This window comes from Pezoporus occidentalis, unplaced genomic scaffold (assembly GCF_034315485.1).
Source record: "Pezoporus occidentalis ecotype Australia unplaced genomic scaffold, CSIRO_AGI_Poc_V1 ctg62, whole genome shotgun sequence".
NCBI lineage: Eukaryota > Metazoa > Chordata > Aves > Psittaciformes > Psittacidae > Pezoporus > Pezoporus occidentalis.
Window position 1 is genome coordinate 2,820,773 of NW_026915966.1, and position 26,364 is coordinate 2,847,136.

The 26,364-nt window shown below is 43.3% G+C and overlaps 1 protein-coding gene across 12 annotated transcripts in view; it reads left to right on the forward strand.

Moving 5' to 3' along the window:
* The window catches only part of TNRC6C (trinucleotide repeat containing adaptor 6C), a 322,096-nt gene that overhangs the window by 273,203 nt on the left and 22,529 nt on the right, over nucleotides 1-26,364 (forward strand). For 6 of the 12 annotated variants that reach the window (XM_062639898.1, XM_062639893.1, XM_062639901.1 and 3 more), the window contains 7 exons: nucleotides 8,229-10,820; nucleotides 18,128-18,337; nucleotides 19,572-19,738; nucleotides 20,429-20,533; nucleotides 20,957-21,037; nucleotides 21,788-21,845; nucleotides 22,048-22,193. In XM_062639898.1, the coding sequence (XP_062495882.1) occupies nucleotides 8,229-10,820; nucleotides 18,128-18,337; nucleotides 19,572-19,738; nucleotides 20,429-20,533; nucleotides 20,957-21,037; nucleotides 21,788-21,845; nucleotides 22,048-22,193 (3,359 nt within the window). Of the gene's footprint in view, nucleotides 1-2,480; nucleotides 2,956-8,228; nucleotides 10,821-18,127; nucleotides 18,338-19,571; nucleotides 19,739-20,428; nucleotides 20,534-20,956; nucleotides 21,038-21,787; nucleotides 21,846-22,047; nucleotides 22,194-26,364 lie in introns of those variants that run through there. The other 6 variants (XM_062639902.1, XM_062639897.1, XM_062639903.1 and 3 more) reach the window with 3 other exon arrangements.

Genomic DNA, 26,364 nt, shown 5'->3' on the forward strand with positions numbered 1-26,364 from the left:
GGTCTCCTGACTGGTAAAAAACACCCCCTTGAAGAGCTGCCCTGTGTAAGTACCTGCCTCTGCATGGAAGTTAATTACAGGAAGTTTATGTTATTGATAAAAGAAAATACAGGGAACATGGGATTATATGATACGTTCTCTTCCGGTTTCAGCATATCTTTTTAGTTAATGGGAATTTCAGTCATGTATAGCTGGTATTGAAGGAATGTAATAAGCCACAATGGTATTGTCAATGTAAAGTTACTGCAAAATTGACTCTCCAGAGTTTCTGGTTGCATTTGAAATAGTTTTCTGAATGGAAACTAACCCAAGCAGGTTAGATTTTCATTCATCTTGTGTTTTTAAAATGAGGTTGAACCCAACCAGCATTCAGATACTATTGCACAGAAACAGAGAATAAATGTCTTCAGAAGGAAACCAGCTATTTTCAGGGGTATTTCATTGGAACAGTTCTTGAGCCAAGAATAGCAGCAGCAATTGTACTTTGGTAGCGAAGTGGCAGCAATCCTGAGAATGCAGCCAACCCTTTAAAGAGACATCAGTGGTGTGTGACCCAGGGCAGGAGGTACAAACTGCACCAAGGAATCATAGAATCATGGAATGGTTTGGGTTGGAAGGGACCTTAAAGCTCTTCTAATTCCAACCCCCTACCATGAGCAAAGACACCTTCCACTAGAGCAGGTTGCTCCAAGCCACAGCAGATTGAAAACGTGCTCCATTTACTGGGTAATTAATATGTATTTGGGGCAGATAGGAGGAGGAAGACAAAGGAAGTGAGAAGGGGAAATAACTGTAGGGGAGTGTATTGGTCATACTGAAAGCTTATGTGTAAATTATCCTCTTGGATTTGCGTGTGTTTTAATTAACACAAAATATGTGTATGTATTGATAAAAATCCTCTCTGTGTGTTCTTGTGATGCTATTTAGGTCCCCAAAACATTAAGCTGCTCCCCCTTCTGTCCACACTTTGTGTGTTCATGTGTCTTAAAGCAAACCAGTGCGCCGCAGTTGATAAAAGATGGTCGGTCCCCACTTCTGCAGGAGGCAGGAGTCCCTGATCCATGCTGCAGGAGGCAGGAGTCCCTGATCCATGCTGCACTATGAGGGCGTTTATAAACAACGGTGCCTTTGATTAACACGGTCTCGTGTTTGCCGCTTAGATCTGTGATAGAGGCTGGGAAGTCATTAAGGGCTTGGCGACACGCCAGTGTACATCTGGGGCTTGGTCTGCTGCTGGGGTGGGAGCTGGCGGTGGGGCAGGAGGAGGACGGCGGGCAGGAGCTGTTGGTGTCGGGCAGGAGCTGTTGGTGTCGGGCAGGAGCTGTTGGTGTCGGGCAGGAGCTGCTGTCAGGGAGGAAAATGCCGGGCAGGAAGAAGGAGCTGTTGTGAGGGCAGGCAGGAGAGGACTATGGCAGGAGCTGCTGTGAGGGCAGGGAGGAGGGCTATGGCAGGAGCTGCTGTCGGGGCAGGGAGGAGGGCTATGGCAGGAGCTGAGGGCAGGGAGGAGGGCTATGGCAGGAGCTGCTGTCGGGGCAGGGAGGAGGGCTATGGCAGGAGCTGCTGTCGGGGCAGGGAGGAGGGCTATGGCAGGAGCTACTGTGAGGGCAGGGAGGAGGGCTATGGCAGGAGCTGGGGCAGGGAGGAGGGCTATGGCAGGAGCTGCTGTCGGGGCAGGGAGGAGGGCTATGGCAGGAGCTGGGGCAGGGAGGAGGGCTATGGCAGGAGCTGCTGTCGGGGCAGGGAGGAGGGCTATGGCAGGAGCTGCTGTCGGGGCAGGGAGGAGGGCTATGGCAGGAGCTGCTGTGAGGGCAGGGAGGAGGGCTATGGCAGGAGCTGGGGCAGGGAGGAGGACTATGGCAGGAGCTGGGGCAGGGAGGAGGGCTATGGCAGGAGCTGGGGCAGGGAGGAGGGCTATGGCAGGAGCTGCTGTGAGGGCAGGGAGGAGGGCTATGGCAGGAGCTGCTGTGAGGGCAGGGAGGAGGGCTATGGCAGGAGGGCAGGGAGGAGGGCTATGGCAGGAGCTGCTGTCGGGGCAGGGAGGAGGGCTATGGCAGGAGCTGGGGCAGGGAGGAGGGCTATGGCAGGAGCTGCTGTGGGGCAGGGAGGAGGGCTATGGCAGGATCGGGGCAGGGAGGAGGGCTATGGCAGGAGCTGCTGAGGGCAGGGAGGAGGGCTATGGCAGGAGCTGGGGCAGGGAGGAGGGCTATGGCAGGAGCTGGGGCAGGGAGGAGGGCTATGGCAGGAGCTGGGGCAGGGAGGAGGGCTATGGCAGGAGCTGCTGTCGGGGCAGGGAGGAGGGCTATGGCAGGAGCTGGGGCTGGGAGGAGGGCTATGGCAGGAGCTGGGGCAGGGAGGAGGGCTATGGCAGGAGCTGGGGCAGCGAGGAGGGCTATGGCAGGAGCTGGGGCAGGGAGGAGGGCTATGGCAGGAGCTGCTGTCGGGGCAGGGAGGAGGGCTATGGCAGGAGCTGCTGTCGGGGCAGGCGGTCGGCAGTTCTTCTCTTGGCTGACTTTCAAAAGCGGGAGAAAAGCAGCTAGGGTGCTAATTGTAGCTGGGTCCTGAAGTGAAAATGTTTTGTGACAGTTGAAAGAATTTAAAGAGGAAGGAAGATCGGTTTAGTGTCAGCTGCAATTAGATAATCAAAGCTTAAAAATCCTACTCTGTTGATACCTTCACCCAGAGTTAAGGAGCGGAGCGAGGGGAAGGGGGAGGAGGGCTGTGCCTGGAGAGGGCATTTCCATAGCCAGTGCAGCCGAGGCCCGGCCGAGCTTGCAGGTTGTCTGGGCGCACGCTTGCACAGAGAGATTTTCTTGGCAGCTCTACAGGATGAGGCTTACTCTGTACACAGCCGACATATTGAAGCCGGGAGCCCTGGAGAGCGTAGATGCAGGAGTAGAAACAGCTCTGCACACAATGTAGCGTCTCCTAGGATGGTTGGGCGGCTCCTTTCTCCAGGTATTTGATTACCCATCAGCCCTTTTTTAGAGCCAAAAAAAAAAAGAAGGACGAGAGAGAAAAAGTAACCCTAACCCTGAGAAAATAGCATCTGGTTCTGTTAAATCAATTTCTTACATAACATTTCAGCGGAGAGCAGCAGCACAGCGTCCGCAGCTCTTGGCTGCGTTTCAGGTTTGATAAAATGGCGTCTTCGCAGCGAGCTGCTTGCTAAAGATACGTTGCACTGAGCAGGAAAAAAATGCAATTGTTTGGTGGTTTTCGACTGCTTTTTGTTGTGGAGAGGTGGCGTTTAGTGGAGTCTGCTGATAATGAAAACTTGTTTGGGTTTGGCTTGTTAATGCGTTTTGAAAGCTTTCGGCATCAGAGGAGAGGAACTACATTTTAATGTCGTAACAGGATAACGGGCTTTGCCACTCGGGTACTTAACTGTGGTTTAGTTTTAAAATAAATAAAGCTGCTTTATTCTATGCTTCCATCTCTTTCCTGTCTTTTCCACATTATGTTATGCTAGTCAAGGTTTCAGTTTCCTCCCATCTATGAGACTTGTTTTGAGGAGCTCTCTAAGTGGCTTCAGAGAGATGGCAGTTTTCAGATCTGTCTTCTGCCTCAGCGCATGGATAGAGCTGGATGTGGCAGAGAACCCGAAACATCAGCACTGCAGTTCCCAGATTTTCTCCTTTCCTGTATTTTTTTCTTCGGAGTAAATGCTTGTGTCATCTTTTCTTTTGTGAAATCAGGCTGCATTTCATCGGGCACTTAAAATGTTTCTGGCAATTCCTATTGAATTTAGATTTAGAAAAATTCATGTATAGCCTTTTAACGGTCTGCTCATGTTGAATTGAAAACTGTTTCTTTTTGGGGAGGGGAGAAAGTCATTTGCCCTTTTTTCTCACTTCCTGCTCAGAATGGCTAACCTTTGTGTGACAAGTAAAATCCCCAGGAGGGCTGTCACCGGCCCTTGGGATTTTACTCTATTCTGCATGTCACAGAGAAGAGAAACCTTGCCTGTAATCTGTCCTTTGGGCAGGACTGGACGAGTCAATGAGGCAGGTTGTTGTTATGCTGGCTAACATGGACTGAAAACCAAAACTGGTACTAAGAGAGGGAATCACTGTTAGAGCAGATTTAAAATTGGATGAGCAAAACTTATTAATAGTGTGGATCTTATTAAAAGTTTATCCCAGGCTTTGCCATTCCACACCCTCTCATACATTGCTTCTGGATATATTACACTTGAGGATGCATCGTTTTACTGCACAGCATTTGAACTAATTGCTGTAAGGGAAGTTATGAAGATACAGTTACTTTAACTTGTCTGGATAAAAATTTAAAGAAATATTATTGTAAATGACATCATCACAAGGATTGATGTTTTGGGTCAGTTGCATGTATTTTGCTTTTCTAAGAAATGCATGCAACAGCTTTTCTCATTTCACTCATACTTTACATTTGGAATCTGTGTAAACATGAAACTGCTTTTGCAACTAATTACTCATCTTCATTTTCAAACACAGCCTGAAATGTTTTCTGTCTCTAGTAAGCACTAAGTTGAAGTTGGTTGAGTATGTTGGGAACAGTGTGCAGGGACAACAGCAATCTCCTCCTGCCACCACCGACTCATTTAAAAGCCCGTTTCATTTTATGGGGTAGCAGCACTAGGATTTGCTAACACACAACACCTGTGGTTCCTGTTCCTTGTGCTGTGCTTAAATCTTTGCTCAGTTGACAGAGGGAGAGGATAGAAATGGTTTTGGGGGACTGCAGTGCTTTTAGTTCTGATCTTTGCATAAAGAAAGAGGAAGTAATTCTGAAGAATTTTTTTACTGTCCCATGGGTTCCCATTTCAGTCTCAACAGCTTTGAAAATACAGGAAAATATTGGCAATTTCTATATGGAGTTGGTTTCCTGGAAAGTTGGAGGAAATCTGTGTGTTCAAAAAAACCCAACCCCAACCAAAGAAATTCAGGATTTCATCATGTAAAGTACTTTGCTTTCATTCTTTTCCCCAGATGTTTAAAGCCCCTCTGGATTAAGTGTAACACTGTGCTACTAGTTATTTAGTTTATGGGAATTAAGTCCTTTTAGTCTAGAGAAAGTGGGAAAATGTCTGTTGGTTATTTGCTTCTAGAGACAAGAACATAAAAATTACTCTCTTCAGGATCCATTCTGTACTCAAACTGTTAAGTTGTTTTGGCAGCAAAGTCACAGCTTTTGCAGCTTTCTGTTTACTTTGTGAACTCTTTTTTCCACCCTGTTTCTTACAAGCTTTGTAGCAGCAGCCTTTGGTGTTAGAACCAGCTATTGCAGGTCTCTGGTTTTGCTCTGATTTTTGCATCTCTGGCCTAGGAAAGGTCCCAGCATGGTCCCGGTGACTCCAGAGCAGTGGAGGCAGAGCATGGGTACACCGCTGCACACGGAATTACTGTAATCCCTATCCAAGTAATTCCTTAGAGGTTATCAGTGGTTAATGTTGAGGCCATAATCTGAACCTTGGTAAGAGGAGCTGTGCTGATGATACATAAAGAGGAATAACTATGGAGTTGCAAACCCTTGAAAAGCAAAGGGGTTTGGGCTGCGTGTGTGTGGCTTCCAAGCCAAACATACTTGGTGTGACACTGTCTGGAGTAGATGTGCTTATCCAGACTGAGGCACTTGGCCATTTTCTATTTTTAATATGGACATGGACATCTCTTGGGTTTTATACTTCTTCCCCCTCACTGTTTTTTTCAAGCCGCCTTGTTTCTCTGACTGCCCTTCAAAATCCTGTCTTATTTAAAGAACCCTTTTGCTCCCTGCTTTCTGCAATCTGTCTAGAGCTGTTCTGTCACCTTCCTCTTCCATTCCCACCCCTTTCCATTACTTTTTGTCTCTGCTTTCACACTTGAGCCATGCTTTAACCACCAGCTCTGGGGGAGAGGAAAAGGGAAAGGCAAAGATTAAACAAGCTGCTGCCTTTCATCTCTTCTGGTCAGTGTTGGTGTCATTCTTGGGAGTATTGAGACATCTTGCGCTGGGCTCTTGATCCTTCTCCACAGACCTGCCCTGCAGAGACACTCACACTTGCCTCGGGCAGCACCATTGTTCTCCCAGGCACTCACACATGTAGCCTGGGTTTGGGCTTTGACAAGACCTTTTTCATTCGAACAGTGTGTTTCAAGGCACTGTTAAATCTTCCTGTTGTGTCTGAAACACAATCGGTGCTGAATCTCACCACCCACAGCGCTAAGTTAAAAAGCTTCGCATAGCTCCTCTTATCTGATTCTTTGGTTGCCTCAACTTCTTACCTTCTGGCCTGGACTGCTGCTTTTTTCTTTGTTTATTCCTACTGGCTCATTTTTCTGACCCTGTTGATCCTTTTAAAGCAATTTCATAGGCTTTCCTTCCCCTGTCACATCTTACCTGGGATTCTGCTCTCTATTCAACACCTGTGTAACAAACCCAGATTATCGGGTAACTTTTCAACCTTCTTCCTTAGCTCTCTGATGTAACCAGTTGGCTTTATCTGGGAATAATGTGATGTATTTTCCTTTCTAGCCATTGCATGTAGGGGAGAGAATGCAGGGAAATCCAAGTGGCTCCTTTTCAATGACAAATCATTTGGACTTGTCATACACATGTCAATTATTTAGCTCTTTCTGTGAAAAGCTCGGCTTTTCCTGGCATCATGAGAAGACAGGTGAGGAGCTAAGACTCCTTTCTCTTCCTTTCTCTAACATTCATACTTCTGCTTTAACTGACTTAAATAATAAAAAGAAGTAAAGCAAAACCCAACATGAAATAAAGAAAGATGCCGTCTGTCCTGGTTTCTTCATCTCGATAAATCTTCATAAGCCAACCAAGTAATCACCCCCCTTTCTTGAAAAGCTACAGGTGAAATATGTGAATAAGACGTCATCAAAGAGAGAAAGCTGCTTTTTTGTTCTTGGAACAGTTTTTCTGCAGTATTAGAACAGCTCTAATTGGAGGCAGTTAGAGGAGCTCATCACACCCAAATATTTGTCACTGAAATTAATGCATGTTAGGCATCCACGGGTAACAGCTGATTTGGGAGATTTGTTGCATCCATCTTCCCCACACAATATCCTTCTCATTCAAATAATAAAAAATCAAAGTCCTGTTTCTGCAAATAAAAATAATTGACATCCAGAATTTGTAACTTAGGGATATGCAGCTTTCTCCCTTATTTAGACAACCAGTTAAGAGGAGCTGTTCCGCAGATCGCGTGTAGTACATATCCCTAAGGTCAGGCTGAATTACTTGCTCTCAAATTCCCATCAAAAGAAACTAGAAGGAGTAATCTGTACTAGAAATCTTGTAGAAAGTAATCAGGATGGAAAGTAAATGCAAGACCTTGAACTAAGCTTGAGTTTTCAGCATGAGAAGTGTTGTATTTTCCAGTTTAACGTGGCGTGCCCCACCAGGCAATGAGATGCTCAATAGCTTTTGTTTCATTTTTTGGATTAGTGTCTCTGAGGATGTGGGCAGTGCTCTGAAAATACTGTATCCTGAGTACCTGTGTGACATAACACTGATGTCCATTGGGTTTGGGGGAAAATTGGGCTGTGTGCGCAAGTGCAAAAGCTGCATAGTAACCCTTTAAGACATGTTTCTTGACAAAACTCGCTGTTACTTAGAAACACCCAAGTTCTCTACTGAAATGGAAGTTACAGTAGAGGTGTTTAAATGTGTAATTGAACTGAATAGACAAGGTGCCTGTCTGTTTGTTCCTTTATTTACAGGAAGAGTGAAAAACCTATATGCAGCATGAGTGTAGTGTGTTAAACGTGATGTTTGTTCTATCTAATGGCAGGCAAACGTGCAGTTTTTGTTAATGCTCTTTCTTTGTGTTTCTCTGAAGAATGAGACTTGAGTCAGAATAAGTGATGAGTTTGCTAGATACTCTCCTGTGTTTTTTCCAATTTGCTTTTTAGCTTTGCTTTTAGATTTTTCATAGTGTTTGCTGCTGTTATTTATGGCTTGCTTATTACTTTTACTAGTATACTAAGGGGTAGAAAACACTTCCCGTAGCTCTGTTCTAAAACTGAATTGTTCCATTATTCTAATTGAGAGTTTTGCCAGATTAAAAAGAAGCTAAATACGAGCATTGTGCTTTATTGTAGCGAGGAAAATGTCTGTACTATGTTAGAGAACGTACTCTAAATTTTAGCAGTGTTGTAGCTAACAACGTAAAATAGTGCTTAATCGAGGGCTTTTGCTGTGCTTGAAGAGCAGACCCATTTTTAACTCTTAACCTTGTTGGATCCTTTCAGATCTCAGCCACAGTGGATTGGGAGACCATTATGAGAATTCCCACTGGGGACAGCAGCCCGCTTTCAGGAGTGAAGGCAACTGCAGCTGGGATAAAGTGATAATAGACAGGACTGACAAGGAAGCGTGGCCTTCCATTACCGGAGCTGAGACTGAGTCTGCCTCAGAATGTACTACAGACACTGACTCTGCCTCCAACTGTGGCTCAGAGAACAGTAGCATGGCTACAGGGAGTGCCCAAGGCAACTTCACTGGACATACAAAGAAAACTAATGGCAATAATGGCGCCAACGGAGCACTCGTCCAAAGCACTTCTAACCAGAGTGCCCTTGGAGCTGGTGGAGCAAACGGTAACGGCAGCTCGGCCAGAGTGTGGGGGGTGGCTGCGGGCTCCAGCTCTGGCCTAGCTCACTGCTCTGCCAGCGCTGGGGATGGAAAGATGGACAACATGATGGGAGATGGTAGAAGTCAGAACTGTTGGGGTGCTTCCAACTCGAATGCTGGCATTAATCTTAACCTTAACCCTAATGCCAATCCAGCTGCCTGGCCTGTACTTGGACATGAAGGAACTGTGGGAGCAGGCAACCCTTCCAGTATTTGCAGTCCAGTCAGTGCCATAGGTCAGAACATGGGCAACCAGAATGGGAACCCAACAGGCACCTTAGGTGCTTGGGGAAACTTGCTGCCGCAAGAGAGCACAGAACCACAAACGTCCACTTCTCAGAATGTGTCTTTCAGCGTACAACCTCAGAACCTTAACACTGATGGACCAAATAACACTAACCCCATGAACTCTTCACCAAACCCTATCAATGCAATGCAGACAAATGGACTGCCGAACTGGGGGATGGCTGTTGGTATGGGGGCCATCATCCCGCCCCACCTGCAAGGCCTTCCTGGTGCTAACGGAACATCAGTTTCTCAAGTCAGCGGGGGCAGTGGTGAAGGAATGGGCAGTTCAGTGTGGGGGATGTCCCCAGCTAATCCTGCCACAGGAAACAGCAATTCTGGGTTCAGTCAGGGGAATGGAGACACTGTGAACTCAGCATTAAGTGCTAAACAAAATGGATCCAGCAGTGCTGTGCAAAAGGAGGGAAATGGAGCGAGCGCGTGGGATTCGGGACCTCCTTCTGGTCCTGGGGTACTAGCGTGGGGCAGGGGTGGTGGCAACAGCGGTGTTGGTAGTATGCATTCTGGAGCGTGGGGCCACCCCAACCGGAACACCAGTAACGGTGTGAACGGGGAATGGGGCAAGCCCCCAAACCAGCATTCCAATAGCGACGTCAACGGGAAAGGATCAACAGGGTGGGATAGCTCTAGTGTTACCAGTCCGAATCCTGCCATGCAGCAGGGCAATGAACAAATAAACTCTTGGGCCAAAGCTGCAGCATCTGGCACCACAGCTAGTGAAGGAAGTAATGACAGCGGTGGGAGTCAAAATGAAGGCAGTACTGGAAGGGAGGGGGCTGGAGAGGGCAGGAGGAGAGACAAAGGGATGATAGACCAAGGGCAAGTTCAGTTGCCAAGAAATGACCTTGACCCCAGGGTCCTGTCCAATACAGGGTGGGGACAGACCCCTGTAAAGCAAAACACTGCCTGGGAATTTGAAGAGTCCCCAAGGTCTGAACGAAAGAATGACAATGGAACAGAGGCCTGGGGTTGTGCAGCTACTCAATCTTCAAACTCAGGGGGGAAGAATGATGGGTCCATCATGAACAGTACAAATACCTCTTCAGTATCTGGGTGGGTCAACTCTCCACCGGCAGCTGTTCCAACAAATACAGGTTGGGGAGACAATAACAACAAAGCACCAAATGGCCCGGGGGGATGGGGGGAGTCAGCAAGCTCTACTACTGTTAATAATGCTGCTGCTGCCAAAAGCGGCCACGCTTGGAGTGGGACCGCAAATCAGGAGGACAAATCACCTACCTGGGGTGAGCCTCAGAAACCCAAATCTCAAAACTGGGGAGATGGACAGAAATCAAATCCAAGCTGGACTTCAGGAGGTGGAGATTGGACAGATTCATCATCTGTTCCTGGACACTTGGGTGATGGGAAGAAGAATGGATCTGGATGGGATTCTGACAATAGATCAGGGTCTGGTTGGAATGATTCCACAAGGTCTGGGACCAGTGGGTGGGGAAATGGCACAAACAGCAAGGCTAATACAGGTACAAGTTGGGGGGAATCTTTAAAGCCAAGCCCCCAACAAAACTGGGCTAATAAACCCCAGGACAACAATGTAAGTAACTGGGGAGGAGCTGCTTCTGTCAAACAGACGGGGTCAGGGTGGGTTGGTGGGCCAGTGCCAGCCAAACAAAAAGAGAACTGTGAGGCAACTGGCTGGGAAGAGCCATCTCCACCGTCCATTCGCCGCAAGATGGAAATCGATGATGGTACCTCAGCTTGGGGCGACCCAAATTACAACAACAACAAGACTGTAAACATGTGGGATAGAAATAATCCTATAATTCAGAGCAGTACCACAACCAATACCACCACCACTAGCACCATTATCAACACCAACATGGTTGAACCTCAGCCATCGCACCAGTCAAGTGCCCAGCCGAACCGGTCCCCGCTGCTTGGTCCAGGTATGAAAATAGTTTTATAACATGCTTTGTACAGATTACTGAATGTTGTCTGACTCTGTGGTTATACATTAAAGATAGAAATCTTATATTTATGTCATACACTCTGAAAGAGTGTTAACTTGTCTTGAGGACAACAGAACACATGGAACCTGACACACAGAATTCCATAGTCCAAGTGAACATAAGAAAGGCTTGCAACAATACCTGGTCAGTAATGTGCTGGGTCCTTAGATGGTTGATCCGTATTTATTTTGTCAGCTCTTCCACTGTTACTTAGCACTTCCTTTGAATTCAACCCTTGGAGAGTTTGTGGCCTTTTGGCTAACCTTTATTGTCTTGTCTTCTGGTACCCTTGCTTGGTCTTTGTTCTTGTTCAGGCAGAATGCATCTGTTTCTTTTCTGCAACCCATATCTCTTGGCACCAGATGGGGTTTAAGGATTGCATGAATTCAGGCTGTTGCTGTTGCTCTGTCTTCTGTTTGTTGCCTTTGATGAAGAAATGGTTCTCTTCCATACTTCAGGTCTCAAGCACGGGTAGTACCCTGGGCTTATACAGGATTCTCATACAGCTGGATTGGTTAAAGATGTTAATATTCAGGCTGGGTGGGAGAAGTCATTCTAACTTCAGCCATGTTCCAAAGACAAGCTTTTAGGCATCTAGGAGTTTTTCTAATCAGAGTACTGCTGTAGACAAGCATCAGGTGATAAAAATGGGGGGAAAAAAAGGAGAAAACGGCTTAGGGGGAGGTATTGAAATAAAAGTTTCTGGGAGCTTTGCTCTATATCATGACCACAGGCTTCTCAAAATAATTCTGGTCTTGCAGTGCTCTTTGGAATTCTTCATCTGATTTTTGTCTCCAAGTTTCTGTTTCGTCTTTGTCATGGCTAAATATTGACTTTTTCACCATGTTTTTCTCAAAGTGGGATTTGTTCTCTTCCATCATTTTTCTCTTTGATGTTTTGAAGTAATTAAAACTTCCTGTAATATCTGTTTAAAAATAGTCTCATGTTCCCTACTGTGGTCAAATATTTTAATGGCTGAGAATATCTATTGTAATAACGTGCTTCAGGAGAAGTGTTTAAATAGGTTTGTCCTTGGTCAGTCTGCCATATGTGATCTCTAATCCTTTTACCTGAAACGTATTTCATCCATATTTAAAACTTTACCCTTGAGACTGACAATTCCAATTTCTGAATTGTAGTGGAGAGATCACAAAAGTGGGGGTTTGGTGGAGCCTCTTCCAGTAGGCTGATTTTTGGATGATTACATTGGTGCTTGTCAGACTGTTTGTATATAGCAATGCATTGTTAATGCTGCTCAAATAATCTTAACACCTTGCAGAGGAGAGCTTACTGTTCTGAGTCTGTCAGATGTTGAAAATGGCATTTAAAAGCTACAGCAGTTCCTCTGGTGAATAGATGGTAACGGAGGAAGGATTTCTTCGAAGTAACATCTGTGCGATCAGAGAACTGCTTATTAATGGTAACCATCCAGTCCTTAAAATGACAGTCTTGTGCGTCTTGCAGAAATGTTAATTAGAAGGATTTGTAGATCCTAAAGCAAAACCAACAGAAGGCAGTTTAGAACATGGTTCTGATACTAAAATTTAGATCAAGTTATTGAGGGCATGAGTTAGGCCTCGTGTATTTTTGCTTATGTGCAGTTTTGCACATAGGTACGAATCTAAAAGCCATACCTGGGACCATTTTGAAGGATGATTGTCCAGTCTGCAGCTGGAAGCTAGGAGCAAACCTTTGAGCCTTTACATGTTATGCCCATCTTTACTCCTGACTGTTCCCCAGAGGGGCAGAGTGGGGTCATGTGCTTATCTTACACAGAGAGAGCAAGCAAAGAATGGCATTTAAACTGATCCTATCAGCTTCCCTATTCACAGTGCAGGAGACCTGATTTAACATCCACAGCACCCAGCAGGTGTACAGCAGTGTCCTGTTGGTCTTTGTGCAAATCTACACAGACTTCAGACATCAACAAATCATGTCCCGCCTGGGACAGCTGAAAGATGAGAAGAGTACTGAGTAGATTTCCAGGGACACAGGCCTTGGCTTGCAGTTCAGTGTTGTGCTGTTAAACCTTATTTTTTCCTGCGCCAAGTCCCTGTCCTGTTGGCTATGTATTTCCAGCCTCTACAGTAAGGGAGACCAGAATCCTGTAGCCAGGGGTCTTCTTTAATCCCCAGCCATATTTCATCCAACAACAATTATTTTCCTTCTACAGTATTTGCATGCAAAACATGATTGTGTAATTAAAGGCGGTGCCATAAGGCACAGGTTAAGTGCTCATCTAAGATCTTACAACACATGAACTAAGTAGTTGTCACTGATGTTTTGTCTTCGGCATGGGTATGACATGCTTTGGCAATCATTTTTATGATTCCCTGTTATTCAAGCAATACCCCAAATAAGGAAACATGGATTCTGTTCCTGTGCAAGTGTTGCATAGCTGTCAGATGGCAGTCATGCATCCTGAAAGCGAAGAAGTGGATTTTAACTCTGCTGTACAGCACTAGTTAGCTGTTCACAAAGGAGCAGCAGTCCCTTTTGGGTTCTATATTTATTCTGTATTAGTTTAGAAGTAGAGGCCAGGTTGCAGTCTTGTTATTCAAGTTGTCACCCATCCCCAGAAGTTCTCTAGGTTCTTTGAATACAGAACTTAAAAGCTATTGATGGGAAGCAGATGCTGGGACACATGTGTTGAAGATACATAATGCTCAGAGGAATTCCTTTTTCTGTCAAAAAAGGGGTGGTGTGTGGATAATGTGATAAATGTTGTCCTTCCTGGCTGTAGGAGCTTGCTACCAAACCAGTGGTGAGTTATTTAGGAAGACACGCAGAAAGCCAGCGTAGTGGTTTGGATTTAGATTTAATTGTTATCTAAATTACGTATGCATAATTCTTGCTAACACTTTTAACTCTTGCAACTTTGATACAAGGGGAATAAGAAACGAGAAAAGGTTTTGCAAATAGGGATGATTAAAAGAGAGGGGTTTGGATCCCAGACAGCACCAGATCCTTCCTCCAAATGCTGAGGGGTGGGCTTGATGCTTTCTTGTTCCCATTAGGTAGTTAGAGCCTGGCAGGGTTCCAACCAGCCATCCTCCAGCTGAGAATAGAAACAGCAAAACATAATGTAAGCTTTCCTCTGGAGATTTTAGGTTGAAATTCAGGACTTCTGAACATCATCTGCTCCTTTTACATTCCTGTGCTGTTGTCTTGGTGGCAACTCCTGTGTCATTCATAGCATGTAATTGCTGTGAAGCAGAGAGTGCAAGTGATGTGTTTTCCTTACTTGGAACTTTAATCAGAATGGATTTGAAACCAGGTCAGCTTTGAGCTCCGTTAGGATGCTCATGCGAAAACCTAAAACCCTGTGCTCGGCCCTCTAACAGCCAGGTTCTGGGGACGGCCAAGTGATCCTGAGCAAGCTGCCCTCCATTTCCACACAAGGTTGATCTCAGTGCTGAAAGGCAAATGGGAGCTTCCCTAAATCATGGAGCTCCACCACGTGAACTGGAATGCCTTTCAGGAAATGAAGACTTCAGATGTTAAGGGTTACAGTTGACTTACAAATATAAATATATAAAACCCTCCCTTTTACATCCCCCACCCCCATAGCTTGTTTCTTTTCTATTATTAGCAGATTAACTAGTGACTTTAATAAACAATCTCTTTTCTACCTAATTTTTTCCTTTTTCATCAACATCAGGTTCTGATATTTTGGGTTGCCTGTATTCTAGTCACATGCTCTGGTATTCATCACAGACCAAACAACTTCAAGGAAAACAATTCCTGCCATCCAAATGACTATAGGGTTATTTTGAGGGAAAACAACTGCATCCTGCCACAGCTTAGTTAACATTTCACTTTCCCTTGAGGATTTCCTCTTGGCTGTAGCCCAATGTTAATTATGGTTTTATTTCTATAAAACAAAGCTCTGTCAATGTGTCCATGTTTATGACTCGCTGTGATCTTTTTGGTTCTTGTGATTTTAAACAGTGTTTAAAAACTCCAGTATTAAAACCTCACTTTCTTGCCAGAGAACCTTTTAACAGAGCTCGTTCTGTTGTAAAACAACATCCAGGCAGATCTGGGTGGTTGCTGAGGCACGGAGCTATAGGAAAAGCCTAAATGGGTATTATTTTCATGAAAAAAATAACTTTTCTGTGAGCAGAATTTTTGAAAACAGGGTGGGTTCAGGTTTGGGTACCCCTGTAAAGGTGTTTTCCTTTCAAACAGCTACATAAAGGAGTTTAAAAGTAGCTTCTTGCCTTCATTCAGTCCCCCTGTAATGCTGTTTGTGAGCTGCCCTTATGGTGAGGTGTGTGATAACCCTAGGAAGCATCACGCTGCCAGAGACAAGCTGTTGGGGCTACAGAATCCTTGAACTAACATTCCACCTGTGTCTGTTTCAAATATGGAACAGACTGGATTAGTGAAAAAAGGAGGAAAAACCTTGTTTAAAGAAGGAAGTCCTTTGGAGAATACAAAGGAATTCTTTCACCTGTAGGATTTGCAGTATTCACTCCACGGTGTATTTTTATTGACCTTTTTAAAGTTTCTAAAGTAGTCATACGGAGTCATGGAAAGGCAGCACAGACATGTATTGTATTCATACAGTAGCAGGAAGACTGCAGGTACTTGACACAGAGGGAAGAACAGGTTTGTAACTGATGAGTACTCTGGAATTCACATACAGGTTAATTTTTGCTGTGCACAGATTATTTCTCCAGCAGGCTTCATGTTTGATTTACTCATTCCCTGCCCTTCATTTGATGTGTTAATATACTTCTGAAAACTTGTAGTTGATGCCTTTTATCTGCTTTTATATATTTGCAGGTGTTCTCTTTGGCAGTGGCTGGCTTCTTCATTATTTGTAATCCCATATTATTTACTGCTCAGCACATCTAAAGCACTTAAAATAACTTGGACATTACACATTTGTGGTCTTTAATCAGCATTGTTGAATTTATAGTAAAGGGAGCACAAGGACCAGTTCTGATTCTCACAGAGGTTTTATCCTACAGCCTAGCACACTTTGCCTTTTTAGTGTATGAATTTTGTGCTTTAAGATTGATTTCATAAATTGAATTACTTTGAATTTCCAGTCTAGGTTGCACGAGCTCAGGGGAATATCGGTATTGTACACTCTGTTGGTATTTGTATTCCTGTGGGTGCTTTAGAGATGTTTTGTTTTCGGTTTCATTTGCCTGCAGTTAATCTTTTTTCAGATGCCAGTGTGATTAAATACACACGGTTGTCTGACAAGGTTACCTCCTGAGTAGCGAGGCAGAAATTCCAGTCAATTGTTCCTTAAATAAAGTTGGCTTCAAGATACCAGCAGAAGGCTTGAAGAAGTGTTTTAGGTGCAACACCAAGGAAGTTGTGTTAAATAGAGGCTCATTTATATACGTACACGTGTGTCTCTCCGAGTCTGTCTCCTGTACACAGAATAAACAGAAATACAGGATAGGTTAGTAGAGGTTAGAGCACAGTAGTTCTGTTTCCAATGGAAAGCACTTTAATGAAAAGGTGAAGTTCAGGGTTGTTTCAGCAGGAGTATGTTTTAAACCACAGTGAAGCTCTCTGGTAGTGAAGGAGCTTTATTAAGCTGCATGTTCCTGAACACGTAGGCTTAGTCTGGATATGTTTTATGCCATATGCACTTTGATCCCTATCTGAGAGATCTGCAGTTGCTTTAGGAAGTAGAGCCTAAAATAAATCTGTAATACAGGAACACCGGAGCGGTGGGCAGATCTGAGCCCATCTATTTGAAAGGAATTTTCTTCTCTGCTAGCCAGTGTTGGAGTTATTATTGGCGACATATGTTGCCTGCAGTTTCTAGTGCAGAAATCCTGTGGAAATCAGGAAGTTCTGCAAAGACTTGGTGCTCACTTAAACACTGTTGCTTAGTTTAATGTATTTCAAGGTACTCTTAAAGAAAGCTCTTTTGTGGCAACTTCATGGTGTAGCCTACTTACCCCAGGTGTCGGTTTGTGTAGGAAATGTTGTGTTTCTGCTCTTTGAATCCTTTCCAGAGAGTTTTTACAGATTGCATCAGGAAGCAAAAGTAGGCAACTAGTCCTTAAATTGTGAAATACCCTGACTTTTTAATATTCATCTCCAATACAAAGACAACCAGTTCCTGAATTAGCAGCCTAGTTAACAGTGGAAATTTCAAGCAGACAGAATTCTGCAGTGCTTATTGAGGTCCTGGTTGGAATGGAATTGAATGCTTTTTGTGATAATGATAGAAAAATTGGTTAATATCAGGTATGGTATATGTAAAAGTGTTGTTTTCTTGCCTGTTATGTATCTGGCTGCTTGGTATGTTTAAAAAAGTGCTTTGAACCCCTTCTATGATCTAGATTGTCTCTTCAGAAAAAAAAACACTTTTTTTTTAAGAGGTAGTGGTTGGTTTAAATTCAGTTTGCATTTGGCTGTGTTGCTCTGTAGGACTCAGTAGCTGTATGGCTGTTCCTGGCACATTCAACTTCAGTGCTAAAATCAGTGTCATATGGATTTAAGCGCATTACATTCAAGCCAAGCCAGACTAAGAAGGTTTCTTTAGAGTAGGTTACGTCTTTCAGTGAGTTAAAATAATACTCTGTAGGAAAACAGAGGCTTCTACCTGCCGTTCCTCATGATTTGGCTGTAGGTTTTAATTGCAGTCTTGTTTAGTTCTCCTTAAAAGCCATATTTGTTATAATGTAGAAGTTCAGTGATGCAGGGGTACATGGGGAGCACAGACAACCGCAAGCTGTAATAAAGAGCTTTAAGGAGTGCATGCAACATATAATCTGTGTGGCAAGTGGTAACAAATGCCCTACTTTGTAGGGCATGAGAAAAGTGATTTTAGAATATGTAAATAGTAAAAAGGAGCTAAAATAGTTTAAAATCTTTCAGTGAGGCAAAGCCCAGCTCAGATTTGGGTCCAGGTCTCCTGAATGCTCTTCCTGCTGTGTGTGCTTCCTAAGCCCTGTTTGGTCTGCTCAAAGTATTCCCGTTGTACACAGCTGCTCCCTTCGGACCAGGTCTGGTGCTCACATGGGCAGCCAGTCTGCTTCCAGCTATGTTAAAAATACTCTTTCTGTCTTGCCAACTTGGTATTGATTAAGAAAAAGACTTCTGAGACCAAATCAAAGGGATTTTATTTTCATATGCTTAATTAGAGACCCTGTGTCTGCTTACTGGTTCATGCTCTTTCTTTAATAAATGGTCTGTCTTTGAAGTTATTGACAGAAGAAACCTTTCCTCTTGTCACTGTTCTTTTCTCCTTCCGCTTGCTTCAGCAGGCTGGGGAGAGATGCCTGCTGTCCACACAAAGACTGAAGCTTCTTGGGGAGAGCCGTCATCCCCTTCTGCTGCAGTTGATAATGGCACTTCAGCATGGGGGAAACCCCCCAGCAGTGGTACAGGGTGGGGAGATAATCCTGCCGAGTCGGCAGGGACATACGGAAGAACAAATGCTCCAGCTGCTGCCCCAGCACTGTGCAAACCAGGTACGTGCGTGAACCTCACTGCCAGAAGAGGATGGGGAAAACCAGGGCAAAGTGCCTCTGTTCTCTGCAAGTATTTTTGAACATCACCTCTGGATTTCTGTGCAGTTAAATGAGAGCCTGTTTTAATCATTTCGTTTTCAAAACAGCATTAGCTGTCTCAGAATGTTGATGTTCCAGATACCAGCTTAATAAAAAAATATGAATACAGTGCATGGAGCCAATAAATTTAAAGGCATTCCTAAGCGTGTTTCTTTGTACTGCAAAAGAAGTATAGTAGAGGTGCAGGAAACAATGAAACTGCAGAGGAGCATGGATAATACTTAATTCTAGGTGCCTAGAAGAAACCTGCATTGGGATGAGAAGCAACTGAGCTCAGTTAAGATAAAGGAAAAGCAACACATGAGGATGCCTAGACAACCTCACTGGTTAAACTAAGGGAAGGGATGTCTTCTTCGGTTCATAAAACTGTTGACAGGTTCAGGAGCATCCTGAACGAGTTGCTGCTTCACAGTTTCCAACTAACCTTACTTAATAAAAACGCCCCATCTCTAAGTGCCCTGCAGGCAGCAGTGCATGCTTCTGCTTTGGTTGTGAAAGTCTTTACTTCTCACTCCTGCAAAATGCTTAACTGAGAAAGACTTAGAAAGCCCAGGAAACATAAAACAAGGAGATGGTCTTAAGATGAGTAATCCCAGCTTTGAACAGAGTAAACAGAATAAAGCAGAATGAGGTAACAACCTTGTCATTGAATGTGAGGTGCTCCCTGCAGCCCACGTGTCCTTTCAGATTCCATTCTTCTGAGGTGAGAATCGAGTTTCTGACCATTAATGACCTTGAAATTTGGTTTTGTTTGATGGAAAAATGTGACAGCTTAAAATGGTGAGATGCATTGAAAGCAAAATAGCTCTTAGCCAAGTGTGTGATCATACTTCAGGTTCCTTGTTCCTAGGAGACTGGAATGGCCATGACCACAGATCTTACTTGTTCAGTACAAAGCAAGACTTGCTGTTGCTGGATGCTTTCTTCTCTGAAGTTTTCAGAGAAGTTTTCTTTTTTGCTAGATTCGAAGAAGATGTCCTTACCATTTAATGCTGGTTAAGCTATTTGATGAATCTCTGTATCTCTTGAAAATACTCAAATGTTAACATACTGGATATGGCATAAAAAGATACTCCTGTTAATTTTGCAGGAAATTGAGTAAGGTTTTTCTTCTCCCTCTTTCCTTTCCCTCCAGCTTCAAAATCTATGCAAGAAGGCTGGGGCAGTGGTGGGGATGAAGTGAATCTCAGTACTAGTCAGTGGGAAGATGAAGAAGGAGATATGTGGAATAATACTGCTTCACAAGAGAGCAGCTCCTCCTGTAATTCCTGGGGGAATGCCCCGAAGAAAGGACTTCAAAAGGTAAGACAAAAATCAAGGTGCTGTCTAAAAAGGAGTGGAATTAGTGTAACATTTCTAGAATAATTGTTCTGTTGCATTACACCTGAACTCTTATATTAGACCTCTGATACCTGAACACGAATGCAGCTTGCCACTACAGTGGTTCAAGTACAGCCTACCTTGTTTCAAGGGGAGAATGGGAGAACTTTGTACCTTGTTTCCAGGGGAAAATGGGAGAGCTTTGACTTTAAGCATGTCAGATGCTTTGGGAGGTTTTGTTGTTGCTTTTGTTTTCTGTAAGTTTTAAAGCTTTTATGTGTTTTAAAGAAATGATAGTGGATTAACAGAAACAAAAGGTGGTAATGGGGCTTTCAGACACTTCCCATGGTGGTAGAAAAGCAAACAGTAGTCTGTGATGAAATGGTTCAACAAAAAAATACCTATTTCCTATTTTGTGATTTGTATTTCTTAACTTATTGTAAGTTTTGTACTGATAGGAGAACAAAGCAAACCTGTATTAATGCTGCACTCCATCGGGAACATACTTTTATGTTAGGAAGTTTTCCATTGCACAGTCTTTATTTCAGGACAAGGCCAGGCTGTAACTTAAAGGAATTGGGAATGCATTTAGCCGGTTTGTTAGTTATTCCATTTGCCAACAGTTAGGCCAGTGATTTGATCAAGTATGGTTGTTTCTTGTACTGTCCGCAGCCCAAAACAAATCCACGCTTGTCCCTTGGTACTTTCTGGAGAACTGAAAGGAAGAGACTTCTTAAGGATTTTGTGATAGAAAAGCTGCACAGAGATCTTTTAAAGGTGTTTATCTAGACGCTCTTGTTTGTTTTTAAGAAAATACACTGAGTAACATTCTTAACTTCAAGGTTGCAAACTTGGTTTTGGGAATGTTTTTCAGGAAGTGTTGTACTATTTCAGAAACTTTAATTAAAATGAAATTGTAAATTCAAAGGTGGCTTTAATTCAGTGGTGAGCCAATCAAATACTAAATAGTACACTGAACACCTCTTCAGCGGAGATAAAATTTGCACACTTTGTGGGGGAAGAGAATCATAGTTATGTTGTTCGGAGGGTTCTTCAATCCTTTCTAAATTAATGTACTAATACATCTTTCAGTAGCATGTATTATTAATATGAAAAACTTACCATCTATTTTATGTACATCTCACTAGTATGAACGAGGGAACCAGACCATTAATGGAATCTCCCAATTTATTTACTAAGGGCATGAAGACATCTAGCAAGCAAGATGAGGCCTGGATCATGAACCGTCTGATAAAACAGCTCACAGACATGGGCTTCCCTGTGAGTAGTGTTCACAGACAGAACACGCATGCCCCAGCTTTGGTAGCTGACTGTCAGTGTTTCAGACTGTAACCACAAAAAGATACTCAAGCTGGGAAGTAGTTCTCTTTCCTGCATTTAGACATTTCATTTCATTTAGACTTCTTGTGAGGGGGCTGAGGTGCTGGCACAGGGTGCCCAGAGAAGCTGTGGCTGCCCCATTCCTGGCAGTGTTCAAAGCCAGCTTGGACACAGGGGCTTGGAGCACCCTGCTCTAGTGGAAGGGTTGGAACTGGATAAGCTTTTAAGACTCCTCGCCCAGACCATTCCATGATTCTGTGGTTATTCTAGTTTCAGAAATCTCCACTGTAAGCTACTAGAGTGTTCTCTGAGATCACTCAGTGGTAACACTTTGCATGATGACATTTACAGATCTTTTGAAGTTCAGAGTTCTATAGAACAGGTGTTACCTGTCCTTGGTTTTCTTAGAGAAAGGCGTATCTTAGTGATATTTAAGTTGCCCACAGAAGATGGGAAGACAGATTTAAACTGAACAGTAAGATTTGACCTTCTAGAACTGGTACCTACTTGACAAACTGAAGGTTAATTGTTGTGGGGATTGATGAAAGCAGAAAAAAAGTGTGCACAGACATTATTTGTGCTGCCAAGTAAATAGGAAACTCAACACTTAAGAGACTGTTTTTGCTGTTTGCTTTGAAACCATGTAAGCATGGCTGTTTTTTCTCTAAACATAATTTGTATGTTTGACAGAGAGAGCCAGCAGAAGAGGCCTTGAAGAGCAACAATATGAATCTCGATCAGGCCATGAGTGAGTATCTGTGTAATTTTTTCTTCCTTTAAATCACACAGGAGCCATTCATGAGTCTAAGAGTTTAATCTTATCCAGATTATGGGTAATATTGATTTTCTTACTCCTGCTTTCTTAAGCAAGACCTACTTCTCTGAACTGCTGATGGCCAATTTGTTGTCTTTGTGTTGCCTTTTTCAATACATTTCCCTTTTCTGTGAAGGTGCTCTGCTGGAAAAGAAGGTGGAAATGGACAAGCGTGGAATGGGAGTGACCGACTATAATGGAATGGTCACCAAACCCCTTGGCTGCCGCCCACCACCAATCTCCAAAGAGTCTTCCATGGACCGCCCCACCTTCCTTGACAAGGTAAGTTCAGGAATGTGAATGATATACAAGTCAAAACAGTACAATGTAGAAATACTGATGATTTCCACTGTCTGCTTAGAAAGCTGATAGGTAATTACATATTGCAGTTTTTCTTTTCCTCTCTTTTCACAATCTTGTGGGGAATTTAAACCTTGTGGAAAGGACCAATGATTTGATCTCCACATAGAAATAAACAATTGGTCATCCCCAGTGTTGTACTTGGAAAGAAAACTTACTAAGGAATCAGTAGTGCAGTGGAACTAGAAATGGGAAGAACAAGGAAATGGAGCACAGAAAGCCTTTTGACTCTGCAGGAGTCCAGAGTTAGTGAGCCTTGCCCAGATTAGTGATCAGGCAGGACCAAGGCCAGAATCTTGAAGAATTAGGCTCCTGATTCCTATCAGAGTTTTGAGTTCCTTACAGATTTCAGTAAAAGTTCAGTGCTTAATAGGAACAAATACCTGAGGTATTTTTGTTAAGTAAAGAGCAGACACAAAATCATAAATAGCTTCTCCCATGAGCTTCTTTTCCTGTGATCACGTATGACAAATTTTCTAGCACCATGTAAGGACTGAGAGAAGGCAGCTCCAGAAGTTCGTGGTGTCCAAGATTCAAACTAAATTGAAGGTGTAGGGAAAAACAGAGCCAAATCTTCAGTAGGAAATGATTTACAACTTGACAAAGTCCTACAAATCCCTCAGAATCCTCCCCCAAATCAATAAGGGAAGAAGAGTCTCTTGGTGCTCTTCTTTATTTCACAGATTATTTGAAATGTTCTTAAAGATGGGATGGGTGGTTTCTGAATGCAGAAATCTGTGCTTTTCACAAACAATGCTGAAACCAATTCATTTTACACAAGCTGTTTGCAGGATGTGAGACAGAAGTGACCTCTAGTCTTGTTAACACAGGCTGTATTAAAAACTTTACTGACCCTGAATAGTGATTATCCTTCCAGCCCTTCACCCTCTGTTTTCTTAGAGTCTTAACTTTAGTGTTATCCTTAAAGTTACGGTTTGTGTTGTGACAGGTTTCCAGGTGTCGTGCTAAGAAAATTGGCATGGTGCTATGCTAGGACATCTGATAAATACTGACCTTTTCATGACAACTATGACTGTTTGCGCTGTCATCACAGGCTAAACAGTTTGCTGAGTTTTAGTGTTGGTACAATGCAAACTGTAAACAAGTTAATTTGATTAAACACAAATGGATCTTACATGATTACGGCTTATTTATGTGAATAAGCTAAAATTAGCATCCATACTAAATTTGTTTTAGAGGGTCATACCAAAAGGTTTTGTAGTAGTTCAGTGCTGCCGCAATGCTGCAGAATTGAGGGTAATGGCAGCTTCCTGCAAAAAATACGTGTTGAAAAACTGCTCTTCTGCTTTTGGGGAAATAATAACATTTGTTCTTTCTGGGCTCCCTATTTATGATGGACACCACATCACTCAGATACATTTATTTTTTTTTCCTTAAACCAGACTGAACTGCTCGTGTATTTCCTCCAATGTCAGGCTCAATCTGGGTCATTTTCCTTCCTTTTCCCTTCCTGCCATGTGAAGTTCATTCTTAACTATGGCAAATCCGTTTGCTGATGGCAGACTTTAATGAATACGTTGATTGAAAGATCTCTGTTCTGAAGAAGGTCACAAAATTCACGTGGGCATGCCCGTTAACCTTTTCTTTTCTAGAGTAACAGGAGCTTGAGCAGTACAATTATTGCCAGAGAGAGAGGTGCATTATGTGCAGCATGATGCATAATTACAGAAACGTATGTTAAACACCACCATTGAAAAGGGATTTCTACGATCATTAATATTCATACAGCAAGTAAAATCTGTCAGTCTAGGCATAGTCTGTCACAGTGACTTTACTATAACAAAGGAAGTAATCCCAAACTCTATTTGTTAGCTATCAGAGTGTTGAGCAACTTTGTAAGTGAATTAAGCAAATAGAGTTGCTACTCTTAAGAATAGATACTTTTTCCAAAGAAATTCTTTTCAGATTTACAGCTCATGCTACTGGAGCAACTCCTTCTCCAAGCCCTCCTTTCCCTTTAAGGTCCTATTTCAGAGTATTTAGCCTGGAGCTGTTTTGCTTCCTGCTCAGGTCAGTGTTGGTCAGTGAAAAAGCACTTCACACAGCTGAAGCACTCCAGCCAATGTTCATTATTTTACTGATTGTCTTAGCAAGTCATTATCCTTTTGCTTGGCTTTGCTAAGTCTTAAATAAGTTACGTGAGGTTCCTCTTCATGAGGTTGTAAGTTGAGTTTGTGTGCTCACTGCTGCCACTCTTCCTCAGCCGATTCCCTCTCAGCTCACCTGAGTTGGGACTCCAGGATTTCTCTCCTGCATTTTCTCTCACAGGTAAAGCCAGCACTTACTCTTCTTTTTAGTCTTATTCATTTGAGGAGAGAGAATTTACAGCCTTGACATTTGCTTCTGAACCCATTAAACTCCCTGTTCTCTCTGGATTAGTAGTAGTCTCTGCAGTTGAACTTCACCATTGACTGTTTGCTTTCACCTGCTCCTCAGTATTTGCTGCAGATACTCTATTCTGTGTCACTCTGAGTCAGTCTTTGGCACTTAGTACTTTGTTAATTGTATTACTTGTCAGGATGTTATCTTGCCCTGTAGCACTATAAAAGGAGAAGGGGCAAAATCCAGTGGCTTCAAGGAAATAAAGATTCAGCCTAGCAGTACCCTGATACATTATCTTGTGCTTGGTGGCAATCACACTGTACTTGGGTATCAGGTTTGCTTGAGGATGTCACCTGATGTCTTCTGGAGCCATCCAGTTGGTAAGAAGAGCATCTTTAAAAATACCAGAAATAAGCCCAGAGTGCTTCAAAAAGGGTCTTTTCTGAAAGTGGAGGGATTTGGGTTGGGTACCTCCCACTCCTGAGTTCTGGGCCCCAAGGTGCATTCTCGCTGCACCTGATGAGTGGTGTTCTCAGCTCTGAAGGAGAATGTGGTGGTTTGCTGATCTGCACTGATCACCACATAATTGAGAATCTTGAACCATATAGAGATGGCACTTAGTTTTTCAGCATAGTCAGGTGCAAGTGTTGAACTCTGGACTATTGCATTAGTTGTGGTCAAAAGTCAGGTCAGCTCTAAAGAGAAGTACCATCAGCCTTGTTCCAAGTTCAGGTTCAAGCTTGCCTTCTGTGAGGCTTCTGTTAGTGCCCTGGCAGACTTGTTTTCCCTCCTGCTCTCCTCTGCCTTTGCATTTTTAAGCTCTCTCCCATAATGGCAGCAGAGAGGCCTGTGTTCTTTGCCCTGCTGCTGCTTCCAAACTGTCTCCCAGATTCTTGAGCATGTAGGAGATTGTGAAATTCTCACCTTACAAATTAAGTGTCCTTTTCACTCCTGTCTTATTTTCTGATTATCTCTTCCTCTCTGCTGTTGAGAAATCCATGTCTACAAGCCTTGATGCCTGTTGGCTGCAGGCACATCCTTCCAAAATATTCTCACTAGACTTCTTCCTTGTTCCTAATTAAAGCACAATGTTGGAATCTTTTCCTAATCATAGAATAGTCAGGTTTTAAGTCCGTTTAAAAAAGTCTAAAGCAGTGCTGGATTGAGCATGATGATGGCCATTCAGATGTAGGGGATTTGTTTAATTGATTAGCCTGTGGGAGAACTGTAACATAAACCCATAAGAAAACTACTGAAGAGGAAAGGTTAGGTAGGAAAGATTACTCTTCAGGAAACAATTATTACATAAAGGAGACTGGAAAATAATGGATCAGAAACTGTTGTCAGAAGTACAGTGTCATCTCGTCTAGGATGAGAATGACGGAGGAGTACTTGATGTTGACCAACTAAAATGCTTTACGTTAAATGAATTGATTTCAGATCCACTTACAGAGCACAGCTTTGTGCATCACAGTGGGCACATTGTGACAAGCTCAAATTACAAAAGTAGAACAAAATGAATGTGAACAATTGGTATAAAATTGCTACAGAAGACATTTGCTGCAGTTCAGCCAAGGAACACATTTGTGAAGGTGGGTGTGCAGCAACAGTCTCCTTGTTCTGGATGTTAGATGCCTAAGTCTCCAGTGTGGCTTGTCCTCCACCATCCCCGGCACTGCTTATGTCCAAAATGAAACCAAATACTGGGAATGAGACAAGACTTGAATAAATTTGGGGGGCTGGGAGGGAT